Genomic DNA, 20,481 nt, shown 5'->3' on the forward strand with positions numbered 1-20,481 from the left:
GTGAGTCGAGTGCCCTAACCACCTGGCCATGCCGGGCCCATGGCTTAATGAGTGCAGTTTAACGCATTTGTTAAACTATATATCTCTGCATATTTGAAAGGTTTTAACGACTTCCCTGATAAACTACACAACAAATTCTCTAATAATCTACTACTAAAATATGTTTTGTTCAGTTGTAAATGTCGAACAGCCTACAAAAACAAACCTTTAAAATACAGGATCTTATATGTTATATAATTACTCGGCGTACATAGACTTGACATACAAAATGACTTTTGCAATGAGTCCAACTGATGCACCAGTTTTCGTTAGATCATTTCTTATCTTCAACTAATTCAAGTATGACAACTACTGTTATAAATAAAAATTTCATGTTACCATATTTAGCCACACTATCTCAAATTATATTAATGCATACACTTAAAAAGGGAATCTGAGACTATAAACACCACTCCTCTTTGATCAAACTTGTTTGCTCGTTACATTTATCAACATTCTTAGCGCTTGGGAAATTTACGAATTAAAGATATTTCACAGTCACACAAACCAACATGCGATTTACTCTCGAACAGTAAGTGGATCATTTTCTCTTTCTAACTGTATTAATTGCAATTAACAACGGCGACACTTCTCGTTAACTTTAAGTAGATCTTATGCAGACTCGAGTTTATCTAACCAAGTGTACCTCAAAGTAAAATACTTTATATTTCTCTTTCACAAGACCTAAGACTCTAAGTATTAAATCCGATTATTTTAACTGAAAGAAAGTGTAAACATTGTTACTGAAACCTACTTGTGTAACAGAAATCTTAACTCACTTGCGAACAAGGTAAAAAAGATAGGGAAACAAAATGGTATTAAATGGATAAATAAACACGATGTGTCAGCTCTAGTTCTTACCCATATCTCCATCAGTATTAGAGTCTATAATTTTGCAAAATATAGGTGCTTTGTTTGGACTAGCATAAATTACCCGCGACGATCTCCGCTGCGGGGTTCAAAGGCCTTCTCATGAGGCCTCAGTGTACAGATCAAGTTTCTCACATTATTCCCAATTACCTCTATAGTTAACCAAGGGGTACACGTACCCAAAAACAAACCGCTAGAATCTTCGCCCGTAGGACCTGAGTGTGTGTGTGGGTGCCATGTTTTATCCTACTAGGTTGTAAGGGGAAGTGTGACAATTCCATATATGGCTTCTCCGTGAGTGTCTGTGTGTGAGAGGGGGGGAAGAAATAGAAGTATTTTGCCAGATTCGGGTTTAGTGGCCCTGAAAAACCTATTATTAGATCCCCATCATGCTTGGATGACATTTCAGGTGCGTTTTAGCCACCCTTGGTACCCCTTAGATAGAGCGGGGGGGGGGGATACATCATATAGATATGGGCACCTCGGGCCACTTTGAGTCCGCTTGCCAAGTTTGGTGTAATTTACATGTGACTAGAACTACAAGTGTGTTTTCCAGGAAATGTGTACAGTAAAATATTTCTAATAACATTGTTTTTAAGTTCTTCAAAATTGCAAGTGCACTGAAAACTAAAACAGTGTTAACTCAAAAACAGTTAAACAATGAACTTAAGAAGAACATAGTTGATGGAAGGATTCATCTTTCTGGTGACAAAAAAACAACAAAAAACATATTAGCAACGCCCACTCCTTAGATCTTCGACACACTGAGGCTTCTGCTGACTTTGCCCATCATTATTAAATAAACTAAAACGTATCTGAGATCATCCACAAAAAATACTGGTTGAACTGGCAAAAATTTCGGTTGAGCATGCAATTGTACAAAAATTGGGCTTAACGAAAGAAGTGTGCGAATTAGCCTCAATGAAAGCAAGAAAAGTTTTATGAGTGTATTTTGGGTCTTGCGAGTATCTTCTTCTGAGTGTCTTATGAGTGTATTTTGGGTCTTGCGAGTATCTTCTTCTGAGTGTCTTATGAGTGTATTTTGGGTTTTGCGAGTATCTTCTTCTGAGTGTCCTATGAGTGTATTTTGGGACTTGTGAGTATCTCTTCTGAGTATATTCTTGGGTCTTGCGAATATCTTCTTCTGAGTGTATTTTGTGTCTTGTGAGTATCTTCTTCCGAGTGTCTTATGAGTGTATTTTGTGTCTTGTGAGTATTTTCTCCTGAGTGTATTTTGGGTCTTGTGAGTATCTTCTTCTGAGTGTATTCTTGGGTCTTGTGAGTATTTTCTTCTGAGTGTATTTTGTGTCTTGTGAGTATTTTCTTCCGAATGTCTTATGAGTGTATTCTTGGGTTTTGCGAGTATCTTCTTCCGAGTGTCTCATGAGTGTATTTTGAGACTTGTGAGTATCTTCTTCCGAGTGTCTTATGAGTTTATATTGGGTCGTGTGAGTATCTTCTTCTGAGTGCATTGTGGGTCTTGTGAGTATCTTCTTCCGAGTGTATTCTTGGGTCTTGTGAGTGAGTGTTTTCTTGCTGCTTGCTTATGTGCTATTTTCAATGAAAGAGTGCGATCTTAAAGATGTCACCAATCGTCATAAGCATACCTGAGCATTTCTGTTCTATATGGTCACGTTACGTCTTTTCTAAATAAATATAAAATAGTATCTGATTCTGTACGCAACAATCTATCACAGAGTCAGTCAACATTAAACTATGATTTTCTGGTAACAATGATATGTGTTTCGTGAAAAAATAGAATAACTTTAATTAAGAAAAACTTAATATTTCTGGGTGTTAGAGAGCAGAAAAGAGATTTAACTTTGCATGTAAAGTACAAAACTCCGAGCTCGTAGAGCACATAAGCACAAAAAATTATACACGGTTAACTGGAACGTTCGCTATATCCTGTTTTTTAGTAGCTTTTCATCAAACCAAACAAACTTCATCAATCAGAATTAAAAAGTAAATAAGATACTTATTAAATGATGCAAGTAGTTCTATGTACCGGTCTACTTTAAAAATATATAATGTCATAAACAAATCACAAATAATACCGACACTTATAATGTCTTGATTTTTATGCCTGTAATGCATGATAGAGACTTAGTACTATTTTACTGAAATTAAACGACCAATAATTACATGAATATTAAAAAGATCAACCTAGTTTCCTGAAGTGGTTGGTTAAAAAAATAATGATTTGTTTGTTTGTTGTTGTTAAGTACAGAGCGACATAATGGGTTATCTGTGCTGCGTCGACCAAGAATATCGAACCCCTATTTTCAGCGTTATAAGCCTGCAGACTTACCGCTGAGCCACTGGGGACAAATTTGATTATAAAAAACCATAGATTCATCAACTGGGTGCTCTAGTTTTTACATTCATGTCTTTAAAGACTGAAAGCTGAGTAACCTGAGAGAATGAAAGTGGATATTGGCAGGAATAAGATAGCTGTAAGCTTAGTCGTGTAGCAACTCCACCCTGTAAAAACCAACCTGCTACAAGTAACTGCAACAACACCTTCCGTTGGCGAGGTGTTGTTGCGGCCCTATGCTCCACTGGGAGTTTACAGGAATAATAAAAAAAAAAGCTTAGTCGTGTATTATTTGGTTCTATGATCAGTGTTTAGCAATGACATGACTGGATAATGATCTGACATGTATCTACTACAATTAATTAATTACTTTCTTAATAAAATATGAGTAGAGTTAAGTAGCACAAAGCTACACAATGGGATATCTGTGCTCTGCCCACCACGGGTATCGAAACCCAGATTCTAGCTTTGTAAGTCCGCAGACATACCGCTGTGCCATTGGGGGCACTTAATCAGGAAGCAATACAGTTGTCAAAAGAATCCTCGAAGCATCTGGAAACTTAATGTGACACTTTAAAGTGAATATATTTCCGTTGCTCATAGGAAAAATCATAGGTTCAAAAAATCAATTAAAAACAAAAATGCGAATTTCTATAACTCGAGCGCTTTCGAAAGATGGACCTTTCTTCATCATGGGCAAACTGTTTGCTCCTGATGAAGCAAGATCCTCCTTTCAAAAGTGTTTTTGTCTTTCCTCTGCTCTTAATTATCACCCAAAACTCATATGTATACGTTGATTTGTTTTGTTATCTTGCTTACTTTCTGTAGGGGGTCATATGCATTAATTAAAACAGATCATGACCATGACGAATGATAGGGGAATGATTATTGATCATAGTCAGAACTGTAAAAGGTTCAACTGTTTGACTAATTAGAAGCAAGTAACGTGATTGGTGACTAAGAACACTGATCAAGATTGCTGTTTCAAGACCTCAGTATAGAAGCCGAAACGTCGTCCTACTCTTGAAACAGGCAGAAGCAATTCATTAAAGCACAAACTTGACCAGTCATTAAGACTTTCGCTTATCTCCTTGGGCCCTGGCTGTCAGAGAGAGGTTACTACCACCTGTAAGAGAGGTTACAGTTAGTCTAACATTTTACTGATTTAGGCAATTGTTAGTTCTCTTTCTCCACTTCTATCTCGGTTCCATCTCTCTTCTTTTTATTTATTTTCATTTTTCAAGTTTGGAATAGATTCCTACAGTCAAATAGAGTACGTTAGTCGGTATACATATATAGTTAATAAGAACTCGATTCATGAGAAATTCAGCAAAAACACAATGCAATAGCATTTTAGTTAATTAATTCTAAAAAAAAATATTTCACAATGAAGTGAGAGTCTCTTCTCTCTTGAGGACTGACACAGCCTTATTCTGAACTATAGACTGTTAAGAAGGCTGACAAGGACCTATGCTGAATCTTGTATTGTTAAGAAAACTGCCTGTGTTGAAATGTACATTATTCAGAAGACTGAAAAGTACCTATGCTGAATCTTGGGTAATTAAGAAAACTGTCACGGGCCTATTCTGAAATGTAGATTGTTAAGAAAACTGACAAATAACTATTTTGACTCTTTGATTTTTAAGAAAATATATCTATAGAAATACTCAGAATAGTACTGGCCTGAGTAAATAAAGTATATTTGAAACAAAAAAAGTACGAAAACTTACATTTGAAGTTTAAAAGTTGTAGCATCTTCTTAGATAAAAAGTTTTACTTCTCAAACAATTAATACGTTATTTAGTACACTTATAGTACTTTATAGTTGACTTTTTACTTCATTATACTTACCTAACCGTGTAGTTTCAGATTCGTATTTTTTTTCTTTCTTGGGAATATAATTTTATTTTTCAAACCTAATTTATTAAAGTCTTGATAGAAACACTTGATTTTATTTATTATTAAAATGTGTAATGAACCAGAAACTTTGCTTTAAAATATATTTTCCCTTTTCTATTCTGTTTTGTAATCTTTAAAATTCTAATAATTTCGCAGAAAATCTCAGAAAGTTGTGAAAATATCATACTTTTATCTTCATTGGGTGCATTGAATCTTCTCAAATGATTGTGAAAATGCCATACTTTTATCTTCATTGGGTGCATTGAATCTTCTCAAATGCTTGTGAAAATGTCATACATTTATCTTCATTGGATGCATTGAATCTTCTCAAATGATTGTGAAAATGCCATACTTTTATCTTCATTGGGTGCATTGAATCTTCTCAAATGATTGTGAAAATGTCATACTTTTACCTTCATTGGGTGCATTGAATCTTCTCGAATGATTGTGAAAATGTCATACTTTTACCTTCATTGGGTGCATTGAATCTTCTCGAATGATTGTGAAAATGCCATACTTTTATCTTCATTGGGTGCATTGAATCTTCTCAAATGATTGCGAAAATGTCATACATTTATCTTCATTGGGTGCATTGAATCTTCTCAAATGATTGTGAAAATGTCATACTTTTATCTTCATTGGGTGCATTGAATGATTTAAACAAACAGTAAAAACATAATGATTTTCTAGTAAAGTTTTTCGGTTAAACTCTTATCCACAATAAATTGATACCTGTAATATAAAACCATTCCTTTTTATACTTTAATGAAATATTCCTCTTTTATTGTTTTTATTCTACAAAAAACAGGAAATAACAGCCCGTTTCTGGGCCCAAGGTTTATTGTACAGCGGTATCATAAAAAAATGCATTCCCAGACGTATTTTATGATTATGTTTCGTTCTAATATTTCCTCTACTTATGTATGTCGTACTCAATTAAGCTGGACGAGCGTGACCCAGTAGTTAGCGGGCTGGACTGTAGGGGCCAGGTGGTTAGGGAGCTCGACTCGCAATCTGCGGGTCGCGGGTTCGAATCCCCGTCACACCAAACATGCTCGCCCTTCCAGCCGTGGGGGCGTTATAATGTGACGGTCAATCCCACTATTCCTTGGTAAAATGAGTAGCCCAAGAGTTGGTGGTGGGTGGTGCTGACTAGTTGTCTTCCCTCTAGTCTTACACTGCTAAATTAGGGACGGCTAGCGCAGATAGCCCTCGTGTAGCTTTGCGCGAAATTCAAAAACAAACAGACAAAACAAACTGGACTGTAGAGCTGAGGTTCCGTAGTTCAAGCCCCTTTACTGTAAATAGAAAAATCGCCCTTCGCTTAATAAGAGTGACGATTCGGTCTGACAAGAGTAGTCCAAGAGTTGGCGGTGGGTATTGTTGCCTAGCTGCTTCTTACTTTAAAATCAGGGACGACTAACATAGATAATATTTGATTGGCTTTGCACGAAATACATGAAACAAACAAAACAAATCAATACATCACTCGGAAAACACTGTTTTTAATAACGTGTAACATATTGAACAATAAAACGTATTTATATTCGTAAGTAACTTTTACAGTAAGAAACGAATGAGTATGAATAATTTTTTACCCTGTTTGTAATATTGTTATCGTAATTTCTAGCATTCAAAAACAAATAGCACCAACGATGAACAAAGTTAGTTTAAAAAAATCAAATGCTATTTGTTAGGCACACAGAATGTTTAAAGAACAATGTGATGCTTCAGAACTTACTTTCAAAATTAGATCGTGAATGACTAGCATACAGAAGAATGAGAGACTGTCGGGGAGTGAATGATATGTTTCACACTCGAACTGGTTTTCTTCTTGATGTATCGTGCTTTAATTTGCTAGCACGTCTCATAATTAGAGCATGTTCTGTGATTGGAATATATTAACTCTATTAAAGCTAAACAAAACAGGCATCGATCTACAGTTACATATAGTTCCCTTTTCACCGCAATTTTTTATTGCTTGGCTTTAAAAATCATCTCGTGTTAATGAAGGACCCGTTTTTGTACGATTTCATATATACTGTTCAAATTCATGAGTCGCTCAAAGTTGATTATGGTTGTTTCAAAAGCAACATTTCAAAGTTTAGATGTGTTTGAAGCCAACTTTGAGTATCAAAAAAAGATGTTTTTTTTTGGTTTTTTTTTAATTTCGCGTAAAGCTATTCGAAGGCTTACTGCTCTAACTATTCCTAATCGAGAAGTGACAGACTTAAGGGAAGGCAGCTAGTTAACACCACCTACCACCAACTTTTGGACTACTGTAATCGAATAGTGGGCTTCACGTATAATGCTCTCTATCTCATCCCCACCACTGAAAGGACGAGCATTTCTGGTGGTGAGATTCGAATCCGCGATCTGCAGATTGCGAGTCAAGATCTTTAACCACCAGGTAATGCCAAATTGTACGATAAAGAAAAGTTGGAAATTACTAAAACAAAAATCGTTTAATCGCTATCATGTTACTTTAAATTAGTCACTGGAAGATTGTGGATTTCTCATATTTCCCTTAGTGAAGAAAGAAACGACGCGAAATTACTTGACTTGGAGTCGTCTTAGCGTGACACTTGTGTTTCATTTCTATAGCGACAAGGATTTGGTTCTAGACTGACAGAATTTAAGATATATAGATTACATCTTTCAGTCCTTGCGTTCATAGAAGAAATCGAGTGATCTGGAAATATGCACTGAAGTGTTCTCAAAACATCTAACTGGCAGCTAGATAATTGAAAAAGGAGAACCGTGTTTACAGACGACTGAAGATTTTAGGGGGGAAAATGTTTTTATTTTGCTTCTTTCACTAAACTGTGGTCCCGTTCAAAATAATAGTCCAGGTGATAATGAGAAACCATTTGACGAAATCGAGTTTATTTTTTGATCTTGATATCGGTTTGCCAAATATCACGGACTAACAAGAGTAGAAAATGAATTTCATGAAAAGAATGGTTTTCGATATCCAAGTATAACGTATCCGTTTTAAACAGCAAATAATATTTAAAAGATAAGCAGCTGAAAGAAGTGTAAAATTGTGGAATACGATACGCGAAATCTTGTTTCAGAACTCATAATGTAACCTGATTAATGGCTGAATAAAATGTAACATATGCTCGGTATAACGTTAGCCTTCGAAAACACAAATTTAAGGGTTCGCAATAAATACCGAATTCTAAATGGAGAAACGTCTCAGTAATTTCATTTAAGCAGGTGAATCAGATTTATTCGTAACTATTATATAGTGAGAGTAACAACGTTTCGGTTTTTTTATAACAAGAGTTTCAGCGAAACGTAGTCACCGCTATAATGAAGATGAAACAAGTCTCCAGGAATACCCACACTGTTGGCTTATTTTGGTGAGTACCCGATTTTTACAAAGCCGTCAGTATAGAGATGTTATTCGATGTAAGTTGGTATCTGATTAAAAAAAGTGGTGATTGTTAAAAACTTTTGAACAATTACAAAATTTTACCCACACGCACACATTTACATTATTATACACCACAAATTATAAACACACCATACATATCTACATTAATATAACCCACATATTATAGACATATCACACATATCTCATTAACATACACCACTAACTATAAACATCCACACTTATATACATGTCTACATTAATATACATACTAATTATAAACACACCATGCATATGTATTCTAATATAATTCATTAATTATAAACACACATATCTATATTAACATACACCACTAATTATACACTCACCACACATACACACACACATATGTATATTAGCATGCACAACTAATTTATAACACACCACACATTCCCCCCTCACATTAACATACCACTAATTATAAACACACCGCCCCACAGTGGCAGAGTTGTAAGTCTCCTGACTTATGACGATAAAAACCAGGTTTCGATATCTGTGGTGGGCACCACTCAGATAGCCCATTGCGTAGCTATGTGCTTAACTACAAACAAACAAAAATATATCCACATTCATATACACCATGAATTATAAAAACACCACATATTTCAACTTTAACGTACGCTACTAATTATAAACAAGGCACAAATATCTATATTAACATGAACCACGAATTATAAAACACGAATATCACCATTAAGATACACCGCTAACTATAAACACAACACATATATCTATGTTAACATAAATTACTAATTATAAACACACCACAAATATCTATATTAACTTACACATCTAACTATGCACATACAACGTATATCTACATTAACATACACCTTTATTATAAAAACACTACACAGTATCTCCCTTAACATACACCACTATTTACAAAAACACCACTTATATATCTCCATTAATATACAGCACTAATTATAAACATACCACATATACAGGCATATATTATACATCAATGTAGGTATCTTAGAATCCACAAAATACACGTAATATATATATATATATATATACATATATGCAACAACGTTAAAAAAATTATTGTAATGAGAAATTTTACACTCAGTCGTCATTTCGGCACTCTAGCCGTTGACGGTGACTTTCGGCCATAAAGCCAGTAATACCTCACTAGACTCTTGCTACTTGGCAGAAATACGATACAACTAAATCATATTCGTAATCACTGACGTCAAATACATGAGGGACGTATAAGAGTACATATAAATTTAATTCATTTCAAATTATCTTCTGTGCTTGTATCAAAAACATTAAGTTAGATTATCTTGTAAAGTAACAGTTCCATTTACCTCTGTATCTGCAAAAGAAATGTCTATTACAAGTATATGGAGGAAAAGTATATTTAGGCCTAGATTTCTTGCTTAGGAAAAGAGTTTGATCCAAAATTACTGAAAATAGTTGCTTGGTAACAGTCATGGTTTCCACATTACACATTGTACATCTTTTATTGAAACTTGCCAAATAGATAACCAAAAATTCATAGAACTACACAAAACGCTAAAATAAGATACTTTCACCTCATTATCTGGTTACATAGCAATGCACACAATTGCTGTTTTAAAATTCACTCTGATTAGTGTTTGATATGATTTGTATGTAGTCTTTGTGGACAAATTAAAAATGGAAATTTGCACCGATATTTTTTTTTCTGCTCGGTAATTGGTGAAGCTCCATAATTACAGAATTGAAGAAAAACAAGACGATTGTACGTTTTACAAATGCATCATTTATTCTCGACCATGTTTCGCCAGTAAAGGTACGTGATGATGCCTTTACTGGCAAAACAACGGTCATGAATAAATGGTGTATTTGTGAAACGTACAATCGTCTTGTTTTTCTTCAATTTTGTATATTTAGTTTAGTTTGTGAGAGTAAACAGCACTGCTTTCGCGTCGTCGGCAATCGATATCACAAATATAGTGTGCTTGAAACACTATTATTTCATACTTTTCTAATTCTTGAAAATCCCTTAGCTACTAGATATATAAATGCCTTGTTAAAAATATTATAGGCTTAACATAATGTCTCATGACAAGTGTAATTATTTACAATCATGTTTCGCCAGCTTGTAAAAGGCATTCACACCATTACAAACTGTTTACAAGTAAAGTTTTGATGCATTTCTTTCAAATCTTCGGTACCTTTAATATGATCGTTACTAAAAGCAAGTTGTTGATCTCAACTGGATGAGATGTGGCCTCAGTCTGCTAAAACAAGGCTCTCTTTTGTACTCGTAATGGATCTGGTGTCAAGTAAGCTCTGTAATTAGCTTGATACAGTACTGTTGAATTAATGTCGTCAAATATTGTTAAGCATATCTCATCATGTAATATCTAAACTGTCAGTTTAAAATGAGACTTTTGTGTTTATGCGCAGCGAATTAATTTCGAGGTTCAAATATGTAGAATTATACACGGACTTTTCTCTACGTTAAAATACTAATGCTTAGAGAAAAATCCGTGTATAATTTTATATATTAATTTTCCTACGTTTTGAGTCTGAAACAGCAATTTTCGTGGTTCAAGGTAAATGAAGTTAGTTTAGGCTCAGGTTGTAAAGTTAGCTTTTGAGTAAATTATGAAAAGATAGATCTGATTAGGATAAGTTTGGCTAGATTATTTCAAATGTGTGTAAGGTTAAGTACGGGGTTTATTATGTCAGGCCCGTGTTATATAAAATGAGGTATATGATTTATTACACTAGAGTAACTACAGAGTTTAATAAGTTAGGCCCAGGTTAGTTAGATAAGATATGGATTTGGTTAGGCTACGTTAAATTAGTTCCTGGTTAAATTTAGTTTGGTTAGATTAGATGAAGTAAAAAAAGGTACCTGCTAGATACTGAGTGTATTTGCAGAACTATTATTAAAAAAAAATCTTTGAAAGTCAGTATTAGTTTTCGCTTTTTTTTTCACATTTTTACTTCAGGTTAATACGATTGTCAAGAAGAAACAAGAAAATCCATTCATTTACCATAAAATAATAAAATCATTAATGCCTAAATCCTAAGTATCAACTATTTTCGTTTTTTAATGCTATTTCTTATTTTTATTAGGAAAAAGTTAGAGGGTGCTGAAAACAGCAGACTTGTTTACACATGCCAAATAACGTAAATCAATAACCCTTGTTGATAAAAACCGTCTGTTAACATCAAGAAACCACATGGTTGTCAGGCTGAGAGCAAGTTGTCACATTACAACTACAGGACTGGAGATCTACAAAAAGTCTTAAACTCTAATGAAGAGAGCTTAATGAAGACTGGGAAAGACATTTCTATATATCTATCATATCCACCCATATCTCTATCTATCTAACCCTTTAAATGTTTCACACTTTACTGTAAAACAACTGTTCTTTTTAAAATACTCTTGCCACAAGTTTGACGTGATTGATTGCCATGCCTTGGTCGTGTCTGGGTAATTATCTTTAGATGAAAATGATTACTTCAGTTCCTATGTCTTCTTTCATGCATATGGTGTATGTTGAAGCAATTAAGTGGTTACTAACTTAGTTGGTGAAAATGAACCTCTGAGGAATTTTCGTGTATCGGCAACAATGTTCTAAGCTATACTTAATACTTGAATTAATGACTGGGTTTAGAAAAGCAATTATAGCGTGATATGAAAAAGAAAAAACTTTTATTTTTAACGATTGTATATCAACCCTGGCTTCCTTCTTACTGTCATAGTCACTTCCGTGTATCTACTTACTAGCTATTGTACCTGAAAATGCCAGCCTTAAAAACGAATGATATAAATGGGGGTGGGGGAGGTGTCACCTTCCACTATTTTTAGCCGTAATACACGATTCTCTTGCAACTTTACCCATGCTACGCTCGAAATTAAATGCCACTTTTTTTTTTACTTCTGTTTCCAGTTTTTTGCTACTGGCCTCCGCGGTGTTAAATTGGTAACCATGTTTGTGGGGCAGGGTCATTTGAGCTCCTCCATCAAGTTTTTCAGCTACTTCCTCAGAACAACTTGTGACACCAAACAAACAGACGGGCAACCTTTTATATATGGATTTGAAAGCATGCTTAAGATTCTGTTTATGTAAGAATGTATTCATTATTAATTTAAAAGGCAGATTTTGAGTGTGAAAAATGGAAATAGACATTTTTTTACGGTTTTTGTGTATGGTGTCATTACAACCCGATATGAAATATAGCTTGTGAAATTGAGATTTTATATTAGATTTGGCTTATCTAATTGACCGTTTAATGACAAATTTGGTTGACATTATTACAAAAATGAACCCACGTTCTTGAGAAAAATATGAGAGTGTTTTTATATAAAAAAAAGAGCTGTACAATAAACTTCGTCCTTTTAATATTTTTGTGTTTGTTTGTTTTAAAGCTTTATAACTTTTTAATGATGACCGTACACCGGTATGTTAAAAGTAACATTTAAAATGAAAATGTACTCGTAATTTTTATCTCTCGCAAGTGTACGACAAAATATGCAAAGTTTATTCCATTAAGTTAACGGTTACGCTCTTAATGTTAGCTTTAATTTAAAAAAAAATGTATCCAGTGGTTCCTACTGAGTAAAAAAAAATTGTCTGGAGACAGGTTTCTAACTTTTAGGTTCAACTAAGTTTCTTTTCGAAGCCCTTATTGTGTCCCCAAACCAAAACTAAGATGAAACAATATTATGGATAGTATATCGTTTCGGGCCTAATTAAGAGCAGTAATAACTAATAATAGGATGAATTGAATTCTCGCACAGTATAAACAAAAATTAAGTAGGAGTTTCCAAACGAAACGTGCAAAGCACGGCCTATTGATAAGTGTGTCGGCCCGGTATGGCCAGGTGGTTAGGGTACTCGACTCGCAATCTGCGGTCGCGGATTCGAATCCCCGTCACACCAAACATGCTCGCCCTTTCAGCCGTGGGGGCGTTATAATGTGACGGTCAATCCCACTATTCGTTGGTAAAAGAGTAGCCCAAGAGTTGGCGGTGGGTGGTGATGACTAGCTGCCTTCCCTCTAGTCTTACACTGCTAAATTAGGGACGGCTAGCGCAGATAGCCCTCGTGTAGCTTTGCGCGAAATTCAAAACAAACATTGATAAGTGTGTCGAACTCTGGATACAAAGTTCCGTGATTCGAATCTCGTTACTTTGGGGCCGTGGGTGCGTTATAAGAGTGACGATCAAATCCTACTATTCGATTAGCGTGGCCTACGAGTTAGCGGTGGGTGGTGTTGAGTAGCTGAGTAGCTCACTATTCCAAATTATTCAAAATTAGAGACGACTACCGCAGATAACCCTCGAGTAGTTTTGTGCGAAATTCAACAAAACTACAAACAAACATCAATGTGAAACATCAAAAGGTCTTTAAGCTTGTTTCCATAATATAACTGAACAAATGTCCGTTGTTGTTTTATAGCAGATGACATCTTAAGTGCAAATCTAACCCGTTTAACTTACTTCAGCATAACTTGAAAGGCGTACTACTATTTTCAATTTAAGTGTTGTATCGTTTCTACCATACAAAAACTGAAACCAAACGGAATTCGAACAGAATAAGCTATCTACTATTCATCTACGCCAACATGCAAGCGAAAAAAAAACATTAAAAAGTCTGTTATTTTCTACTCTTATAGTTAAGATTGTGCTTTGCAATTCCAATCAGCTCATCTTTTTGTTTTGTTGTTAAGCACAAAGCTACACAATGGGCTAAGTGTATTCCGACCACCGCAGGCATCGAACCCAGGTTTTGAGCGTTGTGAGCCCACAAGTTTACCTCTGAGCTACTGGAGACTAATTCACCTGAATGGAGAAAATGTGAGTTAGAATTCCGTTCGATTATAGCATTCTCTTTTTCAGAAAATTTACTGCAACGTCTTACGCGAAGTCTTCATTCATAGCAAAACTGTACATCTCATTGCAAAAAATAACCATATTTATATAATCGAATTTTACTAAACTGGGACTTTTATTTTTTCATTAATTAAAAAAAAGTTCTGATAAGTTTTTACTTTTATTTAATCTTTTTTCGCTTTGAGTTTTAGGATGTAATCAAGCGCACGTGTTTCATTTCGAAATGCGCTCGAGCACTTATAACGTTAAAATTCTTGGCTCGATCCCTGATATTGGCACAGCGTTTATAGCAAACAAACAAACAAACTTTTCAAAATATTAATAAAAAACTTGAATAAATTCACTGCCATTCACCCGCCAAAGTCAAACACAGTGAGTAATTAAAATGTTAAGTAAGCTTACATCAGTAGACATTGGTTCAGTTTATTTTGTTGATAAGCCTTACTGAGTAACGTTTTCTTGTTCTTCGAAGCTATTTGTGTTTAATGTCTTTCTATATTTACATCAGAATAAACCTAACTACTTTTCAGCCAACCTCGTAAAACATGTGTCTAATGGCAAAGGGAAGTTCCTTGTTGCTCAGAAATGATAATGAGAGCAGGTTGGTTTAGAGTAAAACATAAATGTTCAATTTCTGTTTTAATCTATGATGTAGTTTCATCTCGTAACGCTAATAAAATGAAGCCTGTAATCGAATAGTTTTCTAGAACATCTTCATAGAACTTTTAACCAAAACTAAATTAACATTTAAAAAAAAGTCAAACCCTATTTAAAAGAAAAGATTATCAGTGCTGCAAAAAAAAAATTATTGAGCGGATTTTAGCGTTGAAAGCCCGTAGATTTACCGTTGTCCAACTGGGAGATAGAGGAAAGGCAGTCAGACAACAGCACCCGCTGCCACGAAAGCTTTATCATGGTCTCCTAGCCGAATAAGGTGATTAACTGCCACTTTTATAACGCGACCACAGTGCATTCCACGTCAAGAACGCTGAACATTCTGTATGCAGCCCGTCACCTTATTCACTAGGCCACGCTCGGCCAATAAACTAAATAAAGAACGACACACGTTGTTGACTGCTGTTAGCCTCGACTTTGGGTAATTCCCACCCCCCAATTGAATGAATTATTTTCTTTTCGTGTAAATAATTTTATTTTTACACGTAAACACTTAGTAATACACAAAAAATTTATTGATATTATAGAAGTTTATGATGAGTTGAGTTTTGCCCTCTGAGTTTTCTTTAGTTGTATATAATTATCTGGCGATGAGAAATTAAAATCGTTAGAAATTCGGAAGTTTGTGAGATCCTTAAACTTTCTAGAACATTATTACTATACAAGTAGTAAACATAGACTAATCAGGATACAGTGTTATGAGATACTTGTCATTTAGAGAACAACACTACTTCGATCGAGAACCTGCTATCAAGGATATTGTCAGAAACATTTCACATGTGGAACACAAAAAACTTTAGTGCATTTTTTGCATAACCGCTTTTATTCTGAAATTCGTACGGAATAGTCGTACTATAGGAATCTTGAAATAATCCTTACGTTTGGTATTTGAATGCTTAAATTTCACTTCAAAACTGCAGTTAACATACTATTGTTCAACGAGCTTAATGTACCTTCAGAAACAGATGTGTGTTTCCATGATAAAGTGACAGGCAAATCGAAAAATATGAGAAGAAATTAAGTAACGAATGGAAGCTATGAACATGCGCTTTATTCAGTTTATCTTCTTGTTTCAACTGTTTATTGGCTTGTTTTTCATTTGTTGGATTGTTTTTTTTATTTCGCGCAAAGCTACACGAGGGCTATCTGCGCTATCCATCCTTAATTTGGCAGTGAAAGACTAGCGGTAAGGCAGTTAATCATCACCACCCACCGCCAACTCTTGGGCTTCTCTTTTACCAACAAATAGTGGGATTGATAGTACCATTATAACGCCCCAACGGCTGAAAGAACAAGCATGTTTGGTGGGACGGGAATTCGAACCCGCAACCCATAGATTGCGAGTGGAATGCCCTAACCACCATGCCAGGCCTTGCTTTTCATATAGAATTATCTTTAATATAATAGAAATATAGATATTTGGAAACATGCGAATGAAGATTGCTAATGCTTTATCTTTGAACTCCAACTTCGTAACCTTTTCACTGAGAGTTTGCAGGCTGTTGCAGCAACTAGCAACATGTTATCATGATCTGTTGTTTCTACAGTCAAAGAAAAAAAAAGTTGTGTGTAAATTAACGTAAACCGCGCGTTATTTCATAATAGAGACGGGGTTGGCCCTGTGGCAGAGCTTTGGATTTTAGAGTTGGCGAGATAGGTTCGAATCCGTACGAAACTACAAAATACTCCCCGCACTTTAAACCGTGGGTGTTTTATAAAAGTGACACTCAGTTCCTTATTGTGGTTGGTGATAGTAGGTGCAAATGACTGGCTGCCTTTTCTCTGGTGAAAATTAGGGATGGCTGCAGATAGCCTTAATAGCTTTGCCAATAATGTCAAAAATAGAAATATCTCATATCAACACAAATTGTGTTTCCTACACCCACAACTGATTGCTTTAGCGATGTATACACTCATCCAAGTTTTGTGGGGTTTTTTCTATCAACACAAAAGATTCTCAGCTTACAATTCAAGATTGCGCTTATTAAACTATTATTATTATTTAATATTTAAATACACGTGTATGCAGGATGTATAAAATTCAATACGCAGATTGTGCTTAAACCAATACATTTGTATTATGTTTTGTTAACCCACAAATGTTATGTTGTTTTTCACTTGAATGTGTGTTTTAGGTATTCAAACTCTGGACTTGTGTTCTAAAGAACATAAATTTTGTTGCTTTTTATATTAGATTTTTTTTTTTTACATGGTCACCTATAAAACTCAAAAAATCTCAGTAGACAGCCGAACTCAGAATAAAAGTTACCTTTTTCTCTTGGAGGTTGCAGGTTATCGTAGTTTTTAGGGTTGGCAGGCAATATGTTGTCGAAATCCAGAATTTCTTGCCTAAGGAACGCGAAAAAAATTGTTGATTAAATCTATGGGAAAACCGCAGATAAAGCACGAGAGAAAGGAATATATCTTCACAGTTTTTAGTACCTCATAATTAACTTTATCGTTCTTTTATAAAATCGAAAATAAACAAGTTAATGACTTGAAGAATAATTATTGTTTTTTAATAAATGTTTTCTTCTTCTTGTACAGTAATAATAAGAAATTTTGTTAACCTTATCGTTGAAACAAAAGTAAAGTATTATCATACGAAGTTAAGGATGTTATCTTTTTCCATTAAAGTAAAAACCATATTTGATGTGTTCACCAGAAGTTTTAGTTAGTACGTCATAATCTGACAATAATTTAAGTTATATTTTTTTTACCGTATAGCACGTGGACTAAAATTCAAATTATATAAAGTAGAGCTTAAACAGAAAAATGTGTATAAGATAACATTTAAAATAACTACTTCAAAAGTGTAAACACTATTACCAAACATACCAGTGCGTACAACTTACTCAGAGGTTTCAAATTATACATCACCAAGATCAAGAAGTTAAATAAACAATCAAGCAGCGAACGAGGTATTCAGTTTCGTCTATAAAACACTGCAGTTTAACAATGATCTATTCTCGATTAAATACAAATCCATTTTAATACTGAGCTAATTTCGAATTAGAACTCAGTTAATTTCTGTGTAATACTGAATTATAGACATTTTAACAGTGAACCAATTTCAGTTCAGCACTGAGATTATTTCTGTTTAACTCTGAACTAACTTGCATTCAAATCTTGGTTTATCAATGATCAGATAATTTCTGTTTTACAAAAACAGGGCGTAATTCTGTTTTAACACTGAACTAATTTTTTAACCTTAAATTAATACATCTTAATACCGAACAAATCTCCATTTGACATTGAAGTAATTTCAGTTTAATTCTGAAATGATGAACAAGTGTCTGGAAACAAGTTGCTAATGAATGAATTAATTAATCTGCTTGAAGTTTCTATCTACTCATTAAACAGGTATCGAACTACTAAACATTTTATTTCCTTAATACTTAATTAAGCTTGGAATGATTAGATTTGCACCAAATTAGTGAACAAGTGAAGCTATTATTTACTGTAAAACTGCTTGAAGATTATTTAGCAAGCGTTGATTAGTCGGTGAAGTTTTAAGTTAATTATTTGTATAATTAAACTCTTGTGCTTTGCCCTTATTGCAAACTTGATTTTATGTGCTACCAGGTTTTCTACAGAAGGATACATATGGTGAGCATGTGTCGTCTGTTAGTCTACTGTATCTTTACTAGACTCAAGGGCATGTAAATGTTTGTTAAAACTATCATAGAAGATACTGTGGGCATGAAAGTGTTTGTTAAAACTATCATAGAAGAGACTGTGGACATGGAAGTGTTTGTTAAAACTATCATAGAAGAGACTGTGGGCATGGAAGTGTTTGTTAAAACTATCATAGAAGATACTGTGTATGACCCAATCTTTTGGCTCAAAAACCTCCAAATCTATTTTGTCACATATTTCTAGCTTACCAAATAGAAACGTCATAAATTATTTACAGTTCTAATATACATAGTAACAGCAACAGGTAACATAATATATATATATATATATATTTTAAGCAATAAATATAAAAGCAGCTAGAGTTTTAGTTTCATCATTTCAAAATTGATAATAGCTCTTTAACTTGGCGGGAATTGAATCTCATTTCATCACAAAAATAGTTTAAACAAAAGTCTGGGCAGATAGATACGCGCCCACTAAAACACTAGAAATTTCAGACTACCACGAAAATAGTTGGATGACAGTATAAAAGTTCTTGCTAGATAAACAGCCTATTAAACATATTAGTCGAGTCTTAATGAGTGAGGTTGACGAACTTTTAACGTACATAATCATGTAAGCAAATACAGGAGAATCTCGTTTATACGTTGTAATGTAAACATACCTACTTCCAAAAATTTAGAGGCAGGTTAAATTACATACTTGCAGGAGAAACAAATAGGTGATATATTGTTTTCGTTACTAAGAGAAACCCGTTATTTTAACATCTTAAGTTAAAGGATATATCTCAATTTTCAATGTTAAGAAATTATTAGATCAAGGTTTGTAAAAACGATTTATATCAAATCATTTTGAAAACAACGAAATAAGGTTCTAGTGACAAAATACTTTTCGAACAGTAAATGTTATCACACATGTACATAAACATCTAATCTCACCACCAAAAAATAAGCAAAAACAGAAAAACTTTTAATTGTTTCAAACATGTCTATAAATTTGTTAGAAATTATTAATTGCAGACGAAAAGTACCTAACCCTCGTTAAACAAGATGGTCTTAAGACATTCCAACTTATTTTGTTTTTAATCCATGATTTTTAAGCTCATTATAGATCAACTTTAAAAAGGTTTTGTCGATGTTTAAAAAGAAATAGTTCATTCTTTTAAACTCTATTTACGTAACCAAGGTCTTCGAAATACAGGAAACATTCATACCTTGTCAACTTGCAGGTCATAAAGTACTCTTGCTTTATGTAAAATAAATGCCTCAAAGTAAAGATGACACGCCTACCTTAACAAATCAACGGTGTGTACAAGTACCCCTGATTTACGTAGAATAAAAGCCTCAAAATAAAGATGACACACCTACCTTAACAAATCGACGGTGGGTACAATTACACCTGATGTACGTAGAATAAATGTCTCAAAGTAAAGATGACACACCTACCTTAACAAATCAACGGTGGGTACAAGTACCTATGATGTACGTAGAATAAATGCCTCAAAATAAAGACGACACACCTACCTTAACAAATCAACGGTGGGTACAAGTACACCTGATTTACGTTGAATAAATGTCTCAAAGTAAAGATGACACGCCTACCTTAACAAATCAACGGTGGGTACAAATACCCCTGATGTACGGAGAATAAATGCCTCAAAGTAAAGATGACACGCCTACCTTAACAAATCAATGGTGGGTACAAATATCCCTGATTTACGTTGAATAAATGTCTCAAAGTAAAGATGACACACCTACCTTAACAAATCAACGGTGG

At 34.3% G+C, this 20,481-nt stretch overlaps 1 protein-coding gene across 3 annotated transcripts in view; it reads right to left on the reverse strand.

The window, feature by feature from the left end:
- LOC106457341 (glycine receptor subunit alpha-3-like) overlaps positions 1–20,481 on the reverse strand; it is an 87,800-nt gene that overhangs the window by 38,401 nt on the left and 28,918 nt on the right. For 2 of the 3 annotated variants that reach the window (XM_013916743.2, XM_022383226.1), the window contains exon 3: positions 17,336–17,415. In XM_013916743.2, the coding sequence (XP_013772197.1) occupies positions 17,336–17,415 (80 nt within the window). Of the gene's footprint in view, positions 1–8,955; positions 9,038–17,335; positions 17,416–20,481 lie in introns of those variants that run through there. The other variant, XM_022383227.1, reaches the window with a different exon arrangement.

This window comes from Limulus polyphemus, unplaced genomic scaffold (genome assembly GCF_000517525.1).
Source record: "Limulus polyphemus unplaced genomic scaffold, Limulus_polyphemus-2.1.2 Scaffold319, whole genome shotgun sequence".
Lineage (NCBI taxonomy): Eukaryota > Metazoa > Arthropoda > Merostomata > Xiphosura > Limulidae > Limulus > Limulus polyphemus.